The sequence below is a fragment of the Geotrypetes seraphini genome, chromosome 1 (genome assembly GCF_902459505.1).
Source record: "Geotrypetes seraphini chromosome 1, aGeoSer1.1, whole genome shotgun sequence".
Lineage (NCBI taxonomy): Eukaryota > Metazoa > Chordata > Amphibia > Gymnophiona > Dermophiidae > Geotrypetes > Geotrypetes seraphini.
The window spans coordinates 23,210,431-23,234,545 of NC_047084.1; the positions used below are offsets into that span (position 1 = coordinate 23,210,431).

The 24,115-nt window shown below is 43.5% G+C and overlaps 1 protein-coding gene across 2 annotated transcripts in view; it reads left to right on the forward strand.

The window, feature by feature from the left end:
* The window catches only part of PTCD2 (pentatricopeptide repeat domain 2), a 70,750-nt gene extending 47,242 nt beyond the window's left edge, over positions 1-23,508 (forward strand). For both annotated transcript variants that reach the window (XM_033929118.1, XM_033929126.1), the window contains exons 7-10: positions 496-609; positions 14,330-14,404; positions 19,212-19,325; positions 23,067-23,508. In XM_033929118.1, the coding sequence (XP_033785009.1) occupies positions 496-609; positions 14,330-14,404; positions 19,212-19,325; positions 23,067-23,288 (525 nt within the window). In that variant the 3' untranslated portion in view covers positions 23,289-23,508. The remainder of the gene's footprint in view (positions 1-495; positions 610-14,329; positions 14,405-19,211; positions 19,326-23,066) is intronic.
* The last annotated feature ends 607 nt before the right edge of the window (positions 23,509-24,115 follow it).

Below are 24,115 nucleotides of genomic sequence, written 5' to 3' on the forward strand. Positions count from 1 at the left end.
AGCAGAACATAGGTGAGAGATCTTATTCAGACAGAGGGCACAAAACATAGGTAATGCCAGTATAGCGAATAACTGCTAAACTATATAGGATTTTCAAGTTTGCCTAGATAGAGTAGTTTGTTAGCATTTCACTTAGGGCCATTCAAGTGGCTCAGTGACAGAGCTGAGTTTGGGTTCAAGTCCTTCTTCTGCTTTGTAAAACTGGGCATATACATTTTTATACTCTAAAACGTGATTGTAATGTTTTTCCCTATAAATGTCCTGGGGAATTAGGTTCTTTCGACTAATATCTGCACATAGGATTGGAACTGTGAGCTGAAGTTGACGTCTTAGTGACCTTTTGGCTGAGAATGAATTCTGTTGATTATGAAGAAGTTGATTCTCTGCCGCCCTTTCTCATTAGGAGAACAGTGATGTTATGACCATTCCCAAAGCAATAGAATTAAACCTAGTACAAAAATGAATAGAAGATACCTTTTTTCTTTTCATTTTCAGAACAGCACAGAGTCGTGCAAAATCTGTTCTCTGTTACTGGAAGAATCAGAACTGAAAGACGATTTTGTTCCCAACCGGGCATACTTCTTCGCCATAGCATTTGCTCTGAAACAGGTATTTGGATTCCTTTTTTCTAAGTTGTGGAGTAAGCACCATGTTACAGTCCTGGGGATGCACCCAGTCAGGAAAGTTTTCAGGATTTCCACAATGAATATGTATGAAAAAGATTGCATATACTACCTCCATTGCATGCAAATCCATCTCATAATTATTCATTTTGGATATACTGAAAATGAGAATGGTTAGATGTGTTCTTAGAACTAGGCTGAGAACTACTGCTGTACAGCATAGTCACAGAGTGAAAGAGCATTTTTGATGAATTAGGATGCTTGGAAACAGAAACTTGTCGATCTAGTATAATTCTCACCATGATGCTGTCAGTCTCTTTTGCTTGGAAATAAACATTAATAAACAAAAATTTATCTACGCAGAAAAAAGGAGATCCAACAAAGATTTTGCTTCTTCAACACAGATTTTTGGCTGCTGATTGCTGAAATCATTTTACAAATTACATATCACATACCATTTTTTTTAAAAAAAATTTTTACAATTTCTTGTTAAACTTTCAAGCTAATGCAATTAATTCTTAGCCAAATTCTTAATATAGGCCTATTGCTCACGTTATACCTTGCTGGATATAGACTGGGCATCCAGGGCAAGTTGTATAACATCCATGGAAATGATACAGTCTGGGCATGCTTGTACATGGGCTTGATGGATACTGCTTGAAAAGGCTATATAAAAGGGATCATCTTCATTATGTGTTTGTCACTTTGGGTGTATTTTGGTGCTTCAAGGCATAGTATTGTCTAAGTAAGTAACTTAATTAGTAAGCCAGTTAATTATTCATTGCTATAGGATGATTTGTAATGGTCCATAGATACCATTATTGAGAAAGCTTGGGGAAATCCACTGCTTATTCCTAGGATAAGCAGCATAAAATCTGTTTTACTGCTTGGAATCTAGTTAGGAACTTGGAATCTGGGTTGGCAACTATTGGAAACAAGATACTGAGCTTGATGAACCTTCGGTCTGTCCCAGGATGGCAATTCTTAAGTTCATAAGATTAGGTACCTACTTTGATAATCGTCTTTCTAGTAGACAGGTACATCATTCCTGAAGCCCACCCAGTCAGATGTTCATTAGCCTGCTTTGTGCCTCAGACATGCCGGGACAAACAGATATCTTGATTCTCCGCTTTATCCAGTAAGGATATGGATGAGGAAAGCCACTCCTATTGCCGTGAAACTCTTTTTACTCCAAAATAATTCCTGCAAGTTGCATGCAAGTAGGTGATTTGTTTGTTTTCACCTGGTTCTGTGTTATAATGGGTTCATGGGGGTTTTTTCAGTTTGAATTGTTATATAATTGTGATATGAGCAGAACAGACATGTTTCTCAGAGAGTATCCCCATATCCCTCCCTCTTATATTTCCTCTCTAGGGCTGAGCACAGCCCAGAGAGATGGGAGGCAGAGCAAGAAATTCTAATGAGGCTTTCTACAGAAGTTCTCTTGAGAATAGATTTGACTTACCCAAATGTTCAAAAATGATGTGCCTGTCTACTAGAAAGAAGATTATCAAGGCAGGTAACCTAATCTTCCCATCTCTATTCTTTCTTTTTGGGGCAACTGTTTCTATTGATGAATTGATGAATTTTCAGTTCAGCCTTCTAAGAATTATAGCTAGTGGATTTTTCTCTTTTCCTAATTTTGTCTTGCTTTGGAGGGTGGGGGTTATTTGTTTGTTTTTCACAAATTCATTTTCTTTTTTTATACCATATATGCAAATCAATTGTATGTGCATTAATTAAGGGATTAACAAGTTTGGCACATCAAGTGTTTCAAGACTCATTAATGAACTAAAAGTGTTCCAATGAATTCAAATCCCAGCAGATGGATAGTTATCACTGAAGGGGACTGTGTGCAGGATAGGTTGAGGTATTCACACCCCAAAGTTAGCTGATCAGGCTACTTTTCTTCATAATACCAACAAAGTTTTACCTAAGTCTCTATGTGGAGAAGTAACTAACCATAGCTGTAGTTCTAGTCATTGGAACTGGACCAGAAGAGGACATAATTGCAGGGACCAGCCCAGGGTTTTTATCCAATGACAGATGCCTTCTATAAGTTGCCTGGCAGCTGCTCTTCAAGTACTTCACCTGGTTGAAAGAAGGATCAGAGGGAGAGTTAGCCACAGAGTAAAGGAAATGAAATTTGCCCATTCCATATGGAGACACTACTATTTATTTATTCAATTTTCTATACCGTTCTCCCAGGGGAGCTCAGAACGGTTTTACTTGAGTTTATTCAGGTACTCAAGCATTTTTCCCTGTCTATATACTATACTAGTGTTTAAGCCCGTTACATTAACGGGTGCTAGTAAAGCCTCCTTCCCTCACATGTCCCTTATTTTCAACCCCAGCTCCAAACGCATTTCCCCCCCTCCCAGTCCCCTTCTCCCATCTTTTCCCTTTCAGCCCCAGCCCCCCACGAAGCAAGCGTCATCCCCGTAGCACATGCCTTCCGCGGAAGAGGAGAAGAGCGTGGGGAAGAGGGAGGGTGAGCCTGTTAGAGCCGGTTCCTGGGAGGTGGCGGGGGGGAGAGGGAGATGAGCTGAAGACGGAATGCAGCCCTCCTAAGGCCGGTGGCTTCTAAGTCCGATACTACGTTTATTTTTATTCAATTCATCTGATTTGAATGCATTGTGGCCGGAACCAGCAAGCCTGCGTGGTAAGCGCACCTGCGCACTCTGCCGGTCACAGAACTACAGATCAGGCAACACGGCATTAAGAGTGCGCATGCGCGTTTACCGTTTTATTATTATAGATATACTCAGAGATTTGGGGGCCAAAAAATTGCCCCAAAATGGGGGTTTCTGTTTATATTTGAGTCTATGCTTGATTGCTTGTGTAATCAGTTTTTAAAAATATTAAAATTTAAACCTACCTAGGGGTCTGTCTGTGGGGCCTGGGGTCGCGGATCAGGAGTCGCGGATCAATCAGGCCCAACATGTGAGGCAGGCAGCTGATTCCTCCCTGCGACAATCTTCCATGTTGTTTGCTGGCCGCCAGAAAGAGGGGGGAGTGAGGAGTTAGCGATGCACACTTAGTTGACATCAGCCATGCCTCCAGTCTTGGCAATAATGAAAACAAGCTGCGAGGCCTTCCCTGTTACCTCACTATAGGCTCTGCCGGTCTCAATCCCGTCCCCTTCTGAATTTACTTCCTGTTTTTGAGGAGCGGGATCGAGACTGTTAGTCTTTATAGATTGACTCACTATGACAACCCAAATTTCTAACCTCGGTTTATATTCAAGTCAACCTTTTTCCTCCTTTGGGGGGGTATACCTTGGTTTATATTTGGATTGGTTTATATTCAAGTATATATGGCACTTTTCTTTAGTTTGTGTGGGTTGCCGACTCCACTTCCTCCTTCCATTCTTCCTTCTTTGGCTGCTAAGATAAATCCCTCCCTTTTCTTTGATCCAGGCTGCTTCCTCTTGCTCTGACCCACCTAGCCATTGAAGCTACTTTCTCTTCCTTTATCGCCAGAAATGGTTGAGATGAAAAATGTACTAGGTTGGTGATTCATTTTGACCAAACACAAAATTAGCCCTACATATAAACACAGGGACAGGCATGTGGGATCTCTTAGGAAGAGGAGGAGATAGTGGATGGGCTGACTGGATGAGCCATCCGGCCTTTATCTGCCATCATATTTCTATGTTTCTATAAGAATCCATTGAAATATTAATAGTCAGTGGTAGAAGCATCAGAGGATGATTCAATCATTAACTTTGTGACTGCACAAATTGCTTTTTATCCTTGACCAAGGACAGTCACAAACACAGTCCTATCTTTATACTTTGCCCTCATTCCCACCTTCTCCAGAGGCTTTCTGCTGGCATTTTGTCCCAAGCAACTGCTCTGTTTTCCTTCAAGGCTGTGTGATTCTCAATGAGTGAATTATACAGCATATAAACTTCATGCTGTTCATGCAAGACTGTACAAACAATGTAGTTTGAACATCATGTGGATCAAGATAAGAGCTCCATGATACTAGTAGGAAACAGAACTGCTGTCAAAGAGGCAGCGCCTACAATAAGACTCTGAGGCCCGGATGCACAAAAATCATTGTTAAAATTTTGTGGCTTGCTGTGGGGGCGCTAAATTGTCCGACTTGAAAACAGCGATTGATGTTCAAATGACTGCATGCAAATGAGTTTTGCGGAGGTCTACCACAATCTCATCCAATCAATCATTGGAAAAGCAACTTTGACACATGTGTAGAGCTGGCAGAGGGAACCCAAACAGCTGAGCGCCAGGGGAAGCCCTGAAGCAGCCTCCTGCCAGGGGAAACCCCAAATCAGCCTCCTGCCAATTAGCTGTTCAGGGCATGAAGACTTTTTTATTTTTTAATGGGCGAAGATGTTCTGGTTGTGTTACACACGCACAATATTTTTTTCCATAAAAAAATAGTTGTGCCACCCACCCACCCCCACCACACCCCTGAACAAAAAAAAATAGATAGGAAGGAGGAATGCCCCCTCCCCCTCCCTCAGAAACCTGGACCCCCACACACACATGCTCCTGACTCCCTTCCACTCTCCCCCCCCAAAGATTGTCAGCAGGAGGGAAACCCACTCCTTCCTACCTCAGCTACTTGGACCCCCTCCCACCCCGGAAGATTGCAGCCATCTGAACCCCCCATGCTCCTGAACATCTCCCCCCTCACGAAGATCACAGCCACCCAGACTCCCACACACTCCCGACCCCCTCCTACAAAGAGGGATGCTCACTCCTTCCTGCTTTGGCCACCTCAACCCCCTTACTCCGCCACCCTGCCCCTGTACCTTATACAGAAGACAGCAAGAGGGATGCCCAGTCCCTCCTGCCAGCAGGCCCACCTCTTCAAAATGGCAGGTCTTCCCCTTCCCGGTTCATCCTGGAGGTGCCTAAGGCCCTGATTGGCTCAGGCACCTAAGCCAGTCAGGGCCAAAGGGAAAGGGCCGCCATTTTGAAGAGGCAGGTCTGCCAGCAGGAGGGACTGGAAATCCCTCCTGCTGCCTTCTATATAAGGTGCAGGGGTTGGGAGGGTTCATGGGAGGGGTCTGGGTGGCCGAGGCAGGGGAAAGTGGGCATCCCTCCTGCCGATCTTTGCGGGGGGCATCAGGAGTGTGGGAGGGTCAGGGTGGCCACGATCTTGGTGGGAGGAGGGGTCTGGGGTTTGGGGGTCAGGGTAGCCAAGGCATGAGGGAGTGGGCATCCCTCCTGCCAATGATCTTCGTGAGTGGGAGGGTGGGGGTCAGGAGTGAGGGGTCTGTGTTTCTGAGGCAGGAGGGAATGGGCTTCCTTCCTGCCGATCATGGGGAGTGGTCAGGAGGTCCAGGGGTCCGTGGCTGAGGCAAGAGGGGAGCACATAAAATGTGCCTTTAACACATTGCATATATGTCAGTAATTTCGGGTCATTAAAAGTCGGCACTAGATTTTGTGCATCCCTAAGCAATGTTAGGGCATCGGTCAGAGTGATCATTTTAATACTAATGACCTCATTTTAATACTAAAGGGCTCATTTGCATAACAGAGTCAGAATCTGCAACAAACACAGAAAAGCACGCAGTAAGCCATTGTGTGCATTACTTTGACGCTAAACCAGTTCAAACTGGTTTTAGCGATGATTGTTAAATGCATGGTGAGTTTAGTGCATCCAGACCTGAAAGAATAGGGGACATTAACAAACCAGAAGGAAATACAGAATGAAAGTAAGGTCAAACCTCAGTTTGCGAGTAACATGGTTTGTGAGTGTTTTGCAAGACAAGCAAAACAGTTCCACAAATCGTGCCTCACAAAACGAGTGTTGACTCGCTAAATGAGCTCTCAGCTATGGTGGCTCAGAGGTGGGTACCCGCCTGTGGGTGCCACAGCCCCTTCAGCGAAGTGGCTTCCTTCCCTCGGGGTCCCCGTGCGGCTGTCCTCCTGCTTTGGCCAATGCCTCTGCCGTCCGCTAGCGCCTCCCAGCTCTTGATTCAAGCCAGCCGCCATCTTGCAGAAGCATGCGCAGGACCTCTCAACTCCCGAGCCAAGCCGGCCGCCACTCCAACAAAGCGCACGCCACGTGAGGCCGTTAAATGACCATGGAATAAAGGTAGTGCTAAAAGAGGACAAAGCCATCACCGACAAACTGAACACCTTTTTTACATCTATATTTACCGAAGAGGATATATACAACATACCGGAAGCCGACAGGCTATACACAGGAAACGAAGACGGGAAACTAACTGGGTTGATGATCAGTCTAGAAGAGCTATGCAGGCAGATTGATAGGCTTAAAAATGATAAATCCCCTGGACCGGACAGCATCCATCCGAGGGTGATAAAATTTGCAGACAATATGAAGTTATTCAGAGTACTGAAGACACAGAAGGATTGCGAAGACCTGCAAAGTGACATAAACATGCTTGAGAAATGGGCTGCGACATGGCAAATGAGGTTTAACGTGGATAAGTGTAAGGTGATGCATGTCGGTAACAAAAATCTTTTACACAAATACAGGATGTCCGGTGCAGGACTCAGACTTCCCAGGAAAGGGACTTGGGAGTACTGGTCGACAAGTCGATTAAGCCGTCCACGCAATGCGCGGCGGTGGCGAAAAGGACAAATAGAATGCTAGGAATGATTAAGAACATAGTAACATAGTAACATAGTAACATAGTAGATGACGGCAGATAAAGACCCGAATGGTCCATCCAGTCTGCCCAACCTGATTCAATTTAAATTTTTTTTTTTTTTTCCTTCTTAGCTATTTCTGGGCGAGAATCCAAAGCTCTACCCGGTACTGTGCCTGAGTTCCAACTGCCAAAATCTCCGTCAAGACCCACTCCAGCCCATCTACACCCTCCCAGCCATTGAAGCCCTCCCCAGCCCATCCTCCACCAAACGGCCATACACAGACACAGACCGTGCAAGTCTGCCCAGTTACTGGCCTAGTTCAATATTTAATATTATTTTCTGATTCTAAATCCTCTGTGTTCATCCCACGCTTCTTTGAACTCAGTCACAGTTTTACTCTCCACCACCTCTCTCGGGAGCGCATTCCAGGCATCCACCACCCTCTCCGTAAAGTAGAATTTCCTAACATTGCCCCTGAATCTACCACCCCTCAACCTCAAATTATGTCCTCTGGTTTTACCATTTTCCTTTCTCTGGAAAAGATTTTGTTCTACGTTAATACCCTTTAAGTATTTGAACGTCTGAATCATATCTCCCCTGTCTCTCCTTTCCTCTAGGGTATACATATTCAGGTCTTCCAGTCTCTCCTCATACGTCTTCTGGCGCAAGCCTCCTATCATTTTCGTCGCCCTCCTCTGGACCGCCTCAAGTCTTCTTACGTTTTTCGCCAGATACGGTCTCCAAAACTGAACACAATACTCCAAGTGGGGCCTCACCAATGACCTGTACAGGGGCATCAACACCTTCTTCCTTCTACTGACTACGCCTCTCTTTATACAGCCCAGAATCCTTCTGGCAGCAGCCACTGCCTTATCACACTGTTTTTTCACCTTTAGATCTTCGGACACTATCACCCCAAGGTCCCTCTCTCCGTCCGTGCATATCAGCTTCTCTCCTCCCAGCATATACGGTTCCTTCCTATTATTAATCCCCAAATGCATTACTCTGCATTTCTTTGCATTGAATTTTAGTTGCCAGGCATTAGACCATTCCTCTAACTTTTGCAGATCCTTTTTCATATTTTCCACTCCCTCTTCGGTGTCTACTCTGTTACAAATCTTGGTATCATCTGCAAAAAGGCACACTTTTCCTTCTAGCCCTTCAGCAATGTCACTTACATACATATTGAACAGGATTGGCCCCAGCACCGAACCCTGAGGGACTCCACTAGTCACCTTTCCTTCCTTCGAGCGACTTCCATTAACCACCACCCTCTGGCGTCTGTCCGATAGCCAGTTTCTGACCCAGTTCACCACTTTGGGTCCTAACTTCAGCCCTTCAAGTTTGTTCAACAGCCTCCTATGAGGAACTGTATCAAAGGCTTTGCTGAAATCCAAGTAAATTACATCTAGCATATGTCCTTGATCCAGCTCTCTGGTCACCCAATCAAAAAATTCAATCAGGTTCGTTTGGCACGATTTACCTTTTGTAAAGCCATGTTGCCTCGGATCCTGTAACCCATTAGATTCAAGGAAATACACTATCCTTTCTTTCAGCAACACTTCCATTATTTTTCCAACAACTGAAGTGAGGCTCACCGGCCTGTAGTTTCCTGCTTCATCCCTGTGACCACTTTTATGAATAGGGACCACATCCGCTCTCCTCCAATCCCCAGGAATCACTCCCGTCTCCAGAGATTTGTTGAACAAGTCTTTAATAGGACTCGCCAGAACCTCTCTGAGTTCCCTTAGTATCCTGGGATGGATCCCGTCTGGTCCCATCGCTTTGTCCACCTTCAGTTTTTCAAGTTGCTCATAAACACCCTCCTCCGTGAACGGCGCAGAATCTACTCCATTTTCTCGTGTAACTTTGCCGGACAATCTCGGTCCTTCTCCAGGATTTTCTTCTGTGAACACAGAACAGAAGTATTTGTTTAGCACATTTGCTTTCTCCTCATCACTCTCCACATATTTGTTCCCAGCATCTTTTAGCCTAGCAATTCCATTTTTTATCTTCCTCCTTTCACTAATATATCTGAAAAAATTTTTATCTCCCTTTTTTACATTTTTAGCCATTTGTTCTTCCGCCTGTGCCTTCGCTAAACGTATCTCTCTCTTGGCTTCTTTCAGTTTCACCCTGTAGTCCTTTCTGCTCTCCTCTTCTTGGGTTTTTTTATATTTCATGAACGCCAACTCTTTCGCCTTTATTTTCTCAGCCACTAGGTTGGAGAACCATATCGGCTTCCTTTTTCTCTTGTTTTTATTGATTTTCTTCACATAAAGGTCCGTAGCCATTTTTATCGCTCCTTTCAGCTTAGACCACTGTCTTTCCACTTCTCTTATGTCCTCCCATCCTAACAGCTCTTTCTTCAGGTACTTTCCCATTGCATTAAAGTCCGTACGTTTGAAATCTAGGACTTTAAGTATCGTGCGGCCGCTCTCCACTTTGGCCGTTATATCAAACCAAACCGTTTGATGATCGCTACTACCCAGGTGAGCACCCACTCGAACATTAGATATACTCTCTCCATTTGTGAGGACCAGATCCAATATCGCTTTTTCCCTTGTGGGTTCCGTCACCATTTGTCTGAGCAGAGCCTCTTGAAAGGCATCCACAATCTCCCTACTTCTTTCCGATTCCGCAGTCGGAACATTCCAGTCCGCATCCGGCAGGTTGAAATCTCCCAACAGCAGAACCTCCTCTTTCCTTCCAAACTTTTGGATATCCACAATCAGATCCTTATCAATTTGCTGCGATTGAGTCGGAGGTCTGTAGACTACACCCACGTAGATAGAAGTTCCATCTTCTCTTTTCAGAGCAATCCATATCGCTTCTTCCTCTCCCCAGGTCCCTTGCATTTCGGTCGCTTGGATATTGATCTTTACATAGAGAGCTACTCCTCCACCTTTATGACCATCTCTGTCCTTCCTAAAAAGATTATATCCCGGTATGTTTGCATCCCATCCATGTGATTCACTGAACCATGTCTCTGTGATAGCAACAATATCTAGATCTGCCTCTAATATTAGGGCTTGCAGATCATGAACTTTGTTGCTTAGACTGCGAGCATTTGTGGTCATCGCTTTCCAGCTATTTTTCAGCGATAATCTCCTTTTTCGTATGGATTTTTGTGTCGTTTCACTTTCCGCTGCAATACTAAGAAATGAGTTGCTGATATTGCTTTTGTTGCAGCCTTTACTACTATCACATCTTTTCTTTTGCCGGGGGTGGTCTCTACATACACCACCCCCACCTTCTAGTTTAAATGCCTAGAAAAATATTGTCTAAATTTCTCTGCAAGGTTTCTTTTTCCTGCTGTAGTAATATGTAGCCCATCAGTGCAATATAGCTTCTTGTCCTTCCATGTATTTCCCCATCCTCCTATGTACCTGAAGCCTTCTTGATGACACCAGGCTCTGAGCCATCTATTAAAGTCCTCTGTGTTTTTCATTCTTTGCTCTCCTTTTCCATATGCAGGCAGTATTTCAGAAAAAGCTAAAGTCTTTACAAAAGGTTTCACGCCCTCACCAAGCTCCCGAAAAGCTTTCTGTGCTGCAAGTGTGGAGTTGTTGGCCAGGTCATTTGTTCCCAGATGGATAACAACATCAGTGTTAAAATCCTTAGTTTCTTCCTTAATTATAGTCAGTATTTGCCTGGAACTCCTGGTAGCTGAGGATCCTGGAAGACATTTCACTATTTTGGACTCCTCGCCCTGTGTTCCAAGGTTAATGCCTCTGATGATGGAATCTCCCAACAGTAATAGTTTTCTGTTTTTGGCTTTTTTATTTGTACTTAGGGTGCTCTTGTTCTCTTGAGTTTCTTTCATTGGTTCCAGTCCCACCTCCCTTCTGTTTTCCTGAGTATCGCAGTGCACTAGTGGAGCGAAGGAATTCTGTAGAGGTAATATTAGTGAAGGTGGATGTTTCTGTGTTACATGTCGCAGTCTTCCTGAGCCTACTGTGACCCATTTATTCCTGGGCTGTTTTATTCTTTGAGGTAGAGGTGGTAAGTTGGTATGATTTTGTGGAGTGATGGAAGCTGCTTTAATTGTATTCAATTCCTGTTTAAGTTTACAGAGCTCCTCCTTAATACTGGCAAGTTGAAGACAGATGGGGCAAGCCTTAAGCCTCCAAATAGTATGTCTTGGAATTAAAGCACCACAGTGATTGCATAGAATAAAGGTCATCTTGATTGGTTGTGAAGTCCTGATTATATGGGTCTCTATATATGAATAGTGGTCCCTGGGGTTGGTGGGACTATAAGTAAGACTACTAGTAAGGCAGAAATATAGGCTCTATACCACCTAAAACACAGTATTTTAAACAAAACTGCAGGAAGAAGAAATAAGATTTAACAGAGGAAAGAGAAGGATTTTTTTGTGCTTTTTTTATATTTTTTTTTTAGTAAGAAACAGGGAGGAGAAGAGAAATTAAGCAGATATAATGCTGAAAACCAGGGGTGAGCGGAAGGGAGGTCGCCCTTTCGTTACGGCGATCCCAAAGAGAGAGGCGGCTTCCCTTCCTCCCACCCTTTGGCGGTCTGTTGCCTCGCAGGTACCGGCGCTTCCAGCTCCAGCGGTGGACTTTCCTCTCCTGCGTCCTCTCTCTGGCAGCTGTACACCGGAGTGTCTCGGACCGGTGTCGGTGTCCCCACGGGACGCTGGTGCAGCTGCCGGATGGGGGAGTCCTGGCGGAGAGGGAGTTGGGCCGCTGCACACGCGGCCAGGGGGCGCGCCGCCCCGGAGCGCCGGTCGGAGGCGGTCAGTGCCGCGAGCCGCTAGCCTCAACGCGGCCCGCGGCCTAGGAGGAGGGGAGTCGTTGGCCTTTAGCGCTGGCGCACGGTGCCGCGAGCCGCTTGCCCCAACGCGGCCCGCGGCCTAGGAGGAGGCGAGCTCTTCACCACTCTACTGCTTCGCCTTATATAAAAAAAAAAAAAAAAAAAAAGTGAGTTCGTCTGCCTGGTTGTCGGGTGGGGGGTGGCCGCTTCCGCCACGCGGCGGCCGCGCTCCTCTTAAAGAAACGGGGCGAGCCTCCTGCATCGCCAGGTTGGCCTCATCCTCCCTCCCGATCCACGCGGCGGCATGCCCATGGGTGCCGATGCAGGGAGGGGGAGCCCGATGTTGGTCTGATCACAAACAGATTGGAGAAGGTTATCATGCCGCTGTACCGGGCCATGGTACGCCCCCACCTGGAATACTACGTCCAACACTGGTCGCCATACATGAAGAAGGACACAGTACTACTCGAAAGGGTCCAGAGAAGAGCTACTAAAATGGTTAAGGGGCTGGAGGAGTTGCCGTACAGTGAGAAATTAGAGAAACTGGGCCTCTTCTCCCTTGAAAAGAGGAGACTGAGAGAGAACATGATCGAAACATTCAAGATAATGAAGGGAATAGACTTAGTAGATAAAGACAGGTTTTTCACCCTCTCCAAGATAGGGAGAAAGAGAGGGCACTCTCTAAAGTTAAAAGGGGATAGATTCCATACAAATGTAAGGAAGTTCTTCTTCACCCAGAGAGTGGTGAAGAACTGGAACGCTCTTCCGGAGGCTGTTATAGGGGAAAACACCCTCCAGGGATTCAAGACAAAGTTAGACAAGTTCCTACTAAACCAGAACGTACGCAGGTAAGGCTAGACTCAGTTAGGGCACTGGTCTTTGACTTAAGGGCAGCCGCATGAGCGGACTGCTGGGCACGATGGAACACTGGTCTGACCCAGCAGTGGCAATTCTTATGTTCTTATGATGCTTATTGAGTTTAATGTGTATGTCTATATGGAAGCCGCTTAGCAGAATATGCAGTAAATTTAATAAACATATTCTATTTTCTGTTACTGTTTTGCACATGTGTTAGCACTCAAGCCTGGTCTGTCTTATTACATACATTCCTCTTGACATTTCTGAACTCATTAGCTGTTTCACATTCTAGATGCCATGCCTGCTTTTCACTAGCACTCAGCCTTTTTCCTTGGTTGGATTCTTAACAACATGTCCCTGAAACTGAGTAGCTATCTCTGTGGTGGAAAATGGTTAGACTGTCTCTTAATGTCTTATCGTGTACCATAGAAGATTCATTTTAAGCTGATGGTGGTAATTGTATTGTGCAGAATACAAGGGGGGGCCTTAACTAATATGGCCCCATAACCAAATATTGATGAGCTGGTAGTTATAGAAAATCATGTGATTGTTTCTGTAAACGAGATATTTGCAATAGAGAGCAGAGGTGAGACAATAGCATGTGATAAGTTAAGTCATTGTTGCTAAGGAACAAAATAACCAATAGAATATTGCAATTTGTAAATGGATTGTAAATTTGCAATGCACCAACTCCGTATGTTTAATAATGAATTAATGATTTCCAATAAAATGGCCAGTCACTTGTATTGGGTAAGTCTTTCTGACGTCCCATTATTTTGGGGATGCAGAAACGCTTCTCAAAGCTTTGACTATTACCTACACTCTTGTGTGGATTTCTTTCTCTGATCTTTCCAGAAATACACTAAAGAACTGAGGTTAAATTTAGGAGGCAGGTAGATAGCCTGAGTAGATGGTTAGTCTAACCAAACAGACCATCCTATCAGTGAAATGTTGGACTCACAATGGGAGTAAGGAAACAAATCCAATCTTTCGGTTTATATACCGGATCATCCTCCAGTCAACAGAGGCTCAACTCGGTTTACACAATAAGAAGTTGTAATAGTTTCTTCAAATAAAATTACTTATGCAACTATTTTTTTGAAAGAGAAAAGTCAGTACATAGTACATTCCCTAAAATGGCCCATCCAATCTGTCTTGCAGCAAGGTATCTACTTTTGGGTAAATGTACATATAGATTGCCCCATCTCCACTCCTTCCTTCTTCTCCTGCAAACCCCCACCCCCAATTTCTTTTGCCCCCTCTACAAAGTACTTGCCTGTTCCATAGTGAACTTGAATATTAATTGTGCTGTAGGATTTCTGTCATTGCACAACTTGTCTTGTTTGTAATATGGTAAAATGAATGCAGAAGCACAGAATTAGGGCCATGTACATTACTGGTCTAGTGATAAATGGTATACTTAAGAATTTGCACTACAGTAATTAATTTAAATTATTTCTTTCTTCTTTGCAGAATGAAGTCTCAAAAGCCAGATCAATATATTCTAAGATAACGAACACAGAGAGCAGAGTCTGCAGTAATCTTTATGTAAGACTCTCCCTTAGATTTTATCACTTGATGTCTAAGCTTGGTTCATAGTTCCTATGAAGACATTTTAAAGGATTTTTTATTCCAAATCCATTTTCATGGATTAAGAGCATCTTACCCACAAACACTGGCATTACCCTTGCTTGGCTGAGGCAGAAATCTCTTCTTCATTTCTAGCTGCAGTGAGAAGCTAATGCAGGCACAGCACATGACACCTGTGTATACAGCTCATTACTGTCTATGGAAAAATTGGGGTGGGTCTGAGTTCAGCAAAACTAAAGGTTTCTGAGGGTGTCCCAAAGGTCCCCCTCCCATAAAATCTTTTCTAATGCAATAGGCATGTCATTTTGGACAAAAGAGTATTCTCTCCATACTCGCAAGCCATGCAGAAGGATCCACTCCAGGTTTTTTATTCCTCCTTCTGTACCAGAGGGCTGTGCTGCCCCTTATGTTTTTTCTTCTGTACATGAGCTGGAAGAAGTCTTTCTGATCTGCTCTGTATACCTTAGATTTTTTTTGTGTATGTTTTCAGTGGTTTTCAGTGCTCTAGAGCTCCCCAGGTTGAGTGGAAACCTCTGTCTATGTGGAGAAGAAGCATATTTGAGATCTGCTGTTGACAGGCCAATCCCACAGTGCTACCAGAAACTGGTTGTGAAGCTTGGGGTCTGGATCTCTTGGAGCTTTGCTTATCTACTTGTTCACAGGGGCTTGAGCTCAGGCTGTTAGGCACTTGCAGGGGGCTCAGTGTGCCAGGTGTGTTTCGCCTCCCTAGTGCCAGGTATGTTTCGCCTCCCTTATTTTGCATGCGCAGGTCTGCAGGGGTCAAGGATCAGTCAGACTTCGATCTGACTGGCAGTCCAAAGATTTCAGAGTTAGAAGACAGTGGTTTCTTCTCCAGATCCAGCTACTTTTAAAGAGAGCTGAGGCAGGCTGCAGCAAATCCTCAGTACAGGTTACAGCCTATGGGCAAAATTAGAGGAGTTTGCAAATCCTGTTTTTACAGGTTTCTACTACTTCCTATAGTGTCCCCCACCTCTAAAATCTTATTTTCTGTATTTTTTATTTTCTGCTAAGTTGTTTTAGGGTCATTTTTTGTCACCAAAACACTGTGGTGGTGACCATCTTAGATTTCCCAATTTTTTTTGAAAGTTCTCCAGAACCTTCAAATCACTTTGTTTTACCCCAAAACTTGTAAGGAAGGAGTCCCCGGGCTCTTTTACTCCTAATTCATGCCAAATTTGTGCTGAATGAATGCCAGAAGAGCACCCTTATACCATGTACTGTGCGGCGCATGAAGGGGGGCAGGAGCTTCGGGCTTAGACTGGGCACTGGAAAAAGAGATTAGGTTCTTACCTTACTAATATCTTTTCTAGTAGATAGGTGTGTCATTCTGGAGCCCTGCCTTGTCTGTTATTTCTCCGCCTGCCTACTCTCTTCATCAGATGGTTCAAGTCAAAGCTGAAATTTTGATGTCAGTCAGCTCTCAAGGTATGAAGAATAATGTACTGCTATAACTCATTGGGGAATGTTTGAACTCATAAATGTTTTTGATCTATATGGCCATTCCATTGTAATGTTTAACATGTTTATGTTTTTAGATCAGAACAGCACTGTATTTTTGGGAGTCTTCCCGTACCCTTCCTTCTTAAGTGTTCCTATATAGGGCTATCGCCTGCTTTGGTACAAACTAAAGGGGGCAGGAGAACCCTCTGGTGGAGGAATAAAAACAGGCAAGCATGGAGAGAATAACCTATCGTCCAGAATGGCACACGTATCTACTAGTAAAGTAAGAATCTAATTTTTATTTTCAGTAATTTGGGACTTTTGGGTTTGCTCCCATAGGCCATTTTTTGGTGCCAAAACACAGCAGCCATCTTGGATTTCGCCTTCTGACTCAAATAGGTTTGATTTTGGTAAGAATCGATTATTATGGACTCCTCAAGTGGATTAGACCTAATATCATGCCAAATTTGCACAGGATGGTCAGACAAGGAGTATCCTTGTACCATGAGCCACTGGGTATACAAGAGGTGATGGGCACCATGGGCTTAAACCCCTCTGGTCACTTCATGGGTTGGAAGGTTCTGAAATGTGACTCGGTGTCACCAGCGACGTGCTTTTGTGCCGATACCCCTTATCCTGAGAAAAGACTTGACAGACTAGCAGAGGTCCCAATCCAGGTTGTTGACTTTGATATATGCAGCTTACCAGAAGCATAAAAGAACATAAGAATAGCCTCACTGGGTCAGACCAATGGTCCATCAATCCCAGTAGCCCATTCCCATGGTGGCCAATCCAGGTCACCAGTACCTAGCCAAAACCCAAGGTGTAGCAATATTCCATGCTACCGATACAGAGCAAGCAGTGGCTTCCCCTGTGTCTTTCTTAATAACAGACTATGGACTTTTCATCCAGGAACTTGTCCAAACCTTTCTTATAACCAGCTATGCTATCCACTCTTACCACATCCTCTGGGTCAGCCAGTTAGCTCTCAGAGGAGTTTACCTCCACAAAGCAAGACCTTGCTGCAACCGGTAGAGCTGCAGGATCCAGAGGCCCATTCGGATAAGTGCTGTGATGAGATGGGTTTGGATGCAATTGCACTGCTCTCTCACCATGCATTTTCCCTGGAAGATTCTAGTTCGCAGTTTGGGGTGGGTGATCAGGGGTTGGTATCAGCCCTAGCTCAGGGAGATGATCTGATGTTGCGCAGGCTATTTATGCCAACAGATTTAACTGAGGTTATTACAGTTTCTCTGCAGGAGTTGGATTTAGAGTACCTACAAGTTTCTGCTGCCCAGCTCTCATTATTAAGCAGTACCAAATCACAGTCCAAGTGCTTCCCTTTGCACCCAGAGATTACCAGGATGATAACAGAGCATTGGGAGATGCCTGAAGGTCCTCTAACCTCTCTGCCTAGTGAAGATGGAGTGGTCCTGAAGGATTTGCAGGATCACAAAGTGAACTTAGTCCTCAAACAGCAGTTTGAGACATTAGCATTAGGCCTTAAAGCTGCAACTTCCTTTGTGGTAAGGGCCTGCCGTAAGATGCTACACCAGAATCTGACTGCAGAGGGATTAGGGTGCTCTCCTGTGGTACTGGCTGGGGTGGACTATGTAGCAGATGCTATTTATGACATGCTCAGGTCATGAGTAAAGTATCAGCTTATTGAATCTCTGCCTGTAGAATGCTCTGGATCAGGCAGTGGGTGGGAGATTCAACATCTAAGGCCACTTTGAGCAAGCTCCCTTTTAAAGGGCAGATGCTTATTTGGAAATGACTGGATGACTTAATGACTAGTGGGATGGATCATCTTCCCAAGTCCTTGCCGGACAGTAAGCCTCATGGTACTAGGAGTTCCAGTCATAGTTCCTTTTGCGGCTATAGAAAACTGTGTTATGAGTCAGCGGGCTCCTTGTCCCAAAGGTCCTAAGGCTTTCCAAAAGAGCCTCCACATCCAGCTCTCATTCTGCCACAAATTCTAAGAAGTCCCAATGATGCCAAGTCATCCTTTGAGATCCCCCACATAGGAGGGAGACTCTCAGAGTTCTGGGAGACTTGGGCGCATATTTCAGCAGATCCATGGGTGCCAGACATCATTTAAGAAAATTACAAACTCAAATTCTGTCATCCTTTCCAGGACGTATTTCTGGATTCTCCAGCAGGAAGACCAGAGAAAGCAGCCAAGGTCAGAGTGACTATGCAAAGGCTGTTACAACTGGGAGCCTTAGAGCTAGTGCAAGACACAGACTCAGGCAGATTCTCAGTATAGTTTATCATGGCCAAGAAAGACCAGAAGATTGGAGACCAATTCTGGATCTTAAATCAGTCAATGCAGCATTAAAAGTTCCCAGGTTCCAGATGGAAATGGTGAGATTGGTCATTGCCTCGGTAGCTTTGGACAAATTTTTGGCCTTGCTAGATTTGGCAGAGGCTTACCTGTTTATCTCCCTTTTCCCAAATCACAGAGGTTTCTCAGGTTAACATATGCTAGAGAACCATTTTCAGTTCTCAGTGCTGCCCTTCAGGTTGGCAGTGGTGCCTCACACCTTTACCAAAGTGACGGTGGTGGCAGCAGCGCATCTGCGCAGATCAGGCCTTCAAGTTCTTCCATAGTTGGACAATTGGCTGATCAGAGCATCATCTGAGATGGAATGTCATCGGGCAGTGGCTCAGGCAGTTCAGCTCTTGTGGTATCTGGGGTAGATTATAAATTTCAAAAAGAGTCGCATGGAGCCCACTCAGTGTCTAGAGTATTTGGGGGTTCTATTCAACATGGAAGAGGGCCAACTTTTTCTTCCAGAACCACATAAACTGAAGCTCAGACGCCAGATCCTGGAGATTTTGGAGCTACCAACACCTAGGGATTGGCATTACCTGCAGGTGCTAGGCTCCATGATAACAACCATAGAGTTGTTGGAACTGCAGTTGAGTTAAGGTGCTTAACCCATCCATAAGGAAGGAACTATTGGTTGAGTTTTAAAGCCAAAAACAGTAAAATAGAGATCAGTTGGCTTATTATAGGCATAAATGATCTTAAAACCAGGCTGTTTGTAAATGCATATTTTTGATCTGTCCTTCCTAACGTTGTTTGGACATTTTTGTATCATCTTTTCAAAATATGTCATTGAAGAATTTGTAAATTTGATTTTCATATGTGTTGATAGTATTTTGAAGAATGATTTTATTGTTGTTTTTGCTTTTTGTATGTTTACTTGGAAACCGCTGTGACTTCCGGGGGTATATTAAGTTTTTTAATAAATTAATAGATTATTTTGTATTCATTTTTTTTATTTTTTTTTTCAAGATTCTTATTCAGGCCCTGATGGGTAACTTCGAAAATGTTTTGCATATGTTGGAGGCAGCAGTACAAACTGTTACACCAGAATATGTGAAGAGACTGCAGTTTTCTGAACAGGTGGTAAGTACATAACTTGCAAAATTTGTGATGCCTTGTATATCTTGTTAGGAGTATAAGCCAAAATGAAATTAAATACTTTGATTCGCATTATATTTGAAATGCATTAGAAATAGAAAATGTTGGAAACAAATACTGTAGGTTTAATACTGTATTTTTCTTGATGTCAAAGTAGATAGCTTTAGGGCTGGTGCAAGGATTTTGGTCACCCTAGGGAAAGCCATGGCCCCACTCTCCAAGTGCACAACTCTTCTCCCCCGCCCCCCCCCCAAAAAAAAAAAAAGTTTTAGGTCTATTAGTCGTTCCACTCCCCTGGATCTGGAGATCCTCCAGGCAATATTTCCGTGACAGATCACTCTAATGAAGCCCTCACTGGAGCTTCTGCTTCAGAGCCAGTATAGTTGAGGAACGAGTTCATTTACCTAAGGTATGAGTATTCTTCGGCCTGCAGTGTGGCTCTGTGCTACATTTCCTATCGGGCAATGGGTAGGATGCGGCAACACACATGAGCATAGACCTGCAGGAAAGTCCTGCGCCAGCACATTAAGAACTTTGAAAGGGTGACAGGTCAAAAGCGTGCGACAACAAAGGCGCGACGACAACCCAGCGCAGACAACTGAGCGCAAGGCGGAAGCGCACCGAAGAAAAACAGTATTTTAAAGGGCTCCGACGGGGAGTGTGGGGGGACCCCCCCACTTTACTTAACAGAGATCGCGCTGGCGTTGTGGGGGGTTTGGGGGGTTGTAACCCCCCACATACTGAAAACTTCACTTTTTGCCTAAAAAAGAGGGGAAAAGTTAAGTTTCCAGTAAATGAGGTGGGTTACAACCCCCCATAACACCGGCGCGATCTCTATTAAGTAAAGTGTGGGGGTTCCCCACCAACACCCCCCGTCGGAGCCCCTTAAAATACTTTTTCTTCGGCGCGCTTCCACCTTGCGCTCAGTTGTCTGCGCGCCTTTGTCGTCACGCGCTTTTGACTATGAACCCTTTGAAAGTCCCAGGAAGAGGTATGAAGGCATGGGGAGAGGATGGAGGAGAATATGCTGGCTGCTGCTACCATGGGATTGTGGGAGAGCTCAGAGGTAATACACTGGAGGGAAGGGAAGGTGAGATGGCCATGTGACTTATATGCAAATCACAGGATGGGGTAAAAATTAGTAGTGAAAGGTGCAATTTATATGTAGCTATGATATATGAATACAAACCTAGATTTTTAGGCCAAAAAATGTCCCAAAAATGGGGGTCTTGGTTTATATTTGAGTCTTACTACTACTACTTCTTTTCATTTCTATAGCGCTTCTAGAAGTACGCACTGCTATACATTAAAAATGTTAGAGACAATCCTTCTCAATAAAGCTTAAAATCTAATTAAAATAGACAAGCAGGACAAATGGAGGTTAGGAATTTCTCAAGGGAATGATAAAACAGACATTGACCCATCAACAATCCTCCTATGCTCCTGCTCCGTGTAGTTTCACTATTCAAAATGGCTGATGGGAGTTCCCACAGTAACCTTGTGAGACTGCCTTGATTTCATTTTATATTTGATTCAACCTTTTTGGAGAGAAAAGGTTTACCTTGGTTTATATTTGGATGGGTTTATATTTGAGTAAATATGGTATATATAGTGGGTGTCCACATGTCTTTTTAAAATACTAGAATCAATAAAGAGAAAAAAAAAATGTTCCTTTATAAAATAGACTTTAAATAGGTACCTTTTGAGCTATTGTAATCCAGGTAACCAGTTATAAAATTACTTGCACAATAAACAGATCCTGCTTATTTGAAGCTCACAGTCTAATAAAGGACAGGAGAATAATGGTATTATGAGAAAGGGGTAATTCAAACAGTCTTTTTGTAAAATAAATATTTTACTTATTTTTAAAAGTCTCTTCCTGAGAACTTTCCTTTTTCACACACAATCTTGTAACCGAGTGGTCTCCCTGAGCTTTCTTTTTCTCAGAGGTGAGGCAGGACACTTGGGCACTGTTTGTAGCCTTTAACTGAGGAATCATGTTATTTAGAAGGAAGCTGCTGCCCCCAATGATAGAAGTAGAGGTAGGTTATAGAAATGGGCCGCTGCGGGAGCGGCCGCTGGGCGCGATGGACCTCTGGTCTGACCTAGTGGAGGCAACTTCTTATGTTCTTATGTTCTTAATGTAAGATTGAAGTGGGTTGATTATAATTGGTTATTTTGCTTTTATTATTTCTTATTTGAAACTTCTGTTTCTCTGTTCTATACTGTTATTGTTTTATATGCTTTATATGATCTATTTTGATTAGGAAAATGACATATAAGTGCAAGTAAGTAAATAAATTGTAAAAATTGAACTTGTATTTTTTAATGAAGTGTATAGCTTTCTTGGCTTAATACAACAGGGTATTTTAATAGCTTGTACATAGACAAATCCACTTCATACAAACTTGGCTTTCTCTTTTTAATTAGTCCTGTGCTAGTTACCCAGAAGCTGACTATCTCTGCATTCAAACAGAGATCCATTAAAGCAATTATTCTCTGTTTCTGAGAGTTTGAACCTATTTAATCCATCAGGCTTGGCTCTAAAGCCTTCAATTCACTTCTGTGTTTAGAATGCTTGACAATCATACATCTCTTCAGTCTGTTTCCAGACATAACCTCATATCGCCAGGCTTCCATAAGTCCACTAGAGCTCCCCCAGCACCAGACTGCTCTGTTACTTGAAAAATGTATTCAGTGGAGAGAAAAACCAAAAATATTTTATGTTCAAAATAAGAACATGGTCAACTTGCTGTCATGGCCATACAAAACTGGCAGTCTGTAGTGTCTTTGGTTTTGCCAGAGTAATTCGATCCCCTGAAGCAAAGTCAAGTTCCAACAGTTGCCACAGTAAAAGCAAAACCTGTCTGAGAATTACCAGCAGTTTTATAGGGACAGTGCTGTGGATTTGGACTTGTACATGGAGGCTCAGTTATGAAGTTAAGATCCTGACTGTTCCTCCCAAGGTCTAGTCACTTAACCACATTTCTTCCCTTAAAAAGATCATTTTAATAAATGTAGTATTTGGAAGATGATTGGCTGCTTGTGCTGCATTGCTTGGGATGGAATAGCATCTGTAAATCCATTACTACTACTATTTCTAGAGTGCTATGAGACATATGCAGCACTGTACAGAATCACAAAGGAAATGGTCCCTGCTCGAGTGAGCTTACAATCTAAACAATCAAGACAGACAAACAGGATGCCAAGGTAGAGGTTAAAGAGGGTGGTTAAACTGCTGGCTAGGCTGGTGAGCAGAAGGGAGTAGGGTTATAAGTTGAAGGCTGTCTCAAAAAGATGGTTTTTAGCCTACTTTTGAATAAAGGAAGAGTAGGAGCATGTCAGACAGACTCAGGTAGTTTATTCCAGGCATATGGGGCAGCAGGCTGAAAGGAATGAAGTCTGGAATTGGAAGTGGAGGAGAAGGGTACAGATAAAAGCAATTTGTCTGTGGAACAGAGTTCTCGAGGCGGTGTATAAGGAAAGGAGAGATACTGAGGGGCTGCAAAACGAACACACTTGTAGGTTAGCAATAGGAGTTTGAACTGTGTGCGAAGGTGAATATGAAACCAGTGAAATGATTTGAGGAGAGGGATAATTAATTGATATTATAAATTCATGACATTGCTGATCATTTTCAGTAGGTTACCATTTTGAAAGCACATAATAATAGTGTAGATTATATTTTACTTTACAAATCTGTACACCATGTCATCTTTTTTACAGCTAGCTACGGTCAAAGAGAAGATGAACAATCCTGTGCTCAGTGACAGATTTAACTATATCTGTATCGAACTGCAAGTGTCTGGACAGGTAACCCCGCTGACACTGGATGATATGCTGTGCCGAACACCGAGTGCAAGAAAGCATCATATGCTTCGATTAAACCAGAGGAAGATAAGCCGTAGGACATTTCAGCCACTCCATTCAGCACTGCTGGCTGAGTAGTTCTGCAGTACACAGCAAATTTTCACTGGTTGGTTTGTTTTTTTTAGTACAGTAGCAGGACTGAGAAATATACCTCTAGTTTCAGAAATTTTCAGGAGAGTTTGAGTATTAGTTCAAACAATGTGAAATTCTTTTAAATTTTGGATACAGTAAAATGATTGTCAACTACTTTAACTTATTGAAGTTTTCAACAATATATTAAAGAGTTCTGTGAACTTGGTCTAAGGAACATCATGCCTATTATAACAAACAAATACAAATCATTTGATGATGCAGAGGAACTGAAAGACAGCTTGGTGAACCTGCAAGACGTACTAAGCTAAACTGATAAATTACAGAGTGATTTGTTTAAAAAATTTATAACCCGCTACATCCAACAATTCTGTATCAGAAGACAAGACCTGGCAGAAGGAAGGCATTGGAACAGGCCTACATGGGCATCCTTGAAGCTACATAAGTTAATAGATACTAGAGGGTGGGAGGAATACCATTTTTACGGGACGGTAAGAAATTTTGCTCCTAAATCTGGGTAAAAAGGTGCTTTTTATTTTGTACTGTGAGTATCTTTGGGTCCCCATCCCCATGTCATTCTCTAATCTGTCATTCTCTAACCTTGAGTTGACCTCCCACTAAAATGGGTAGACTGTGTCCATATGGCAGCCACCCTTAGCCCCCACCCAGGGGTTAATGGTCAAAGTGATTTAAGTGGGCAGAAGGGGCTCCTGCCCACTTAATTTGCTCAGTTCCAGCTATCTGCCAATATTCAGCAGTTAATTGTGTCACTAACCAACCACTTTGGAACTAAGTTGCACCCACTATCGGGTGCT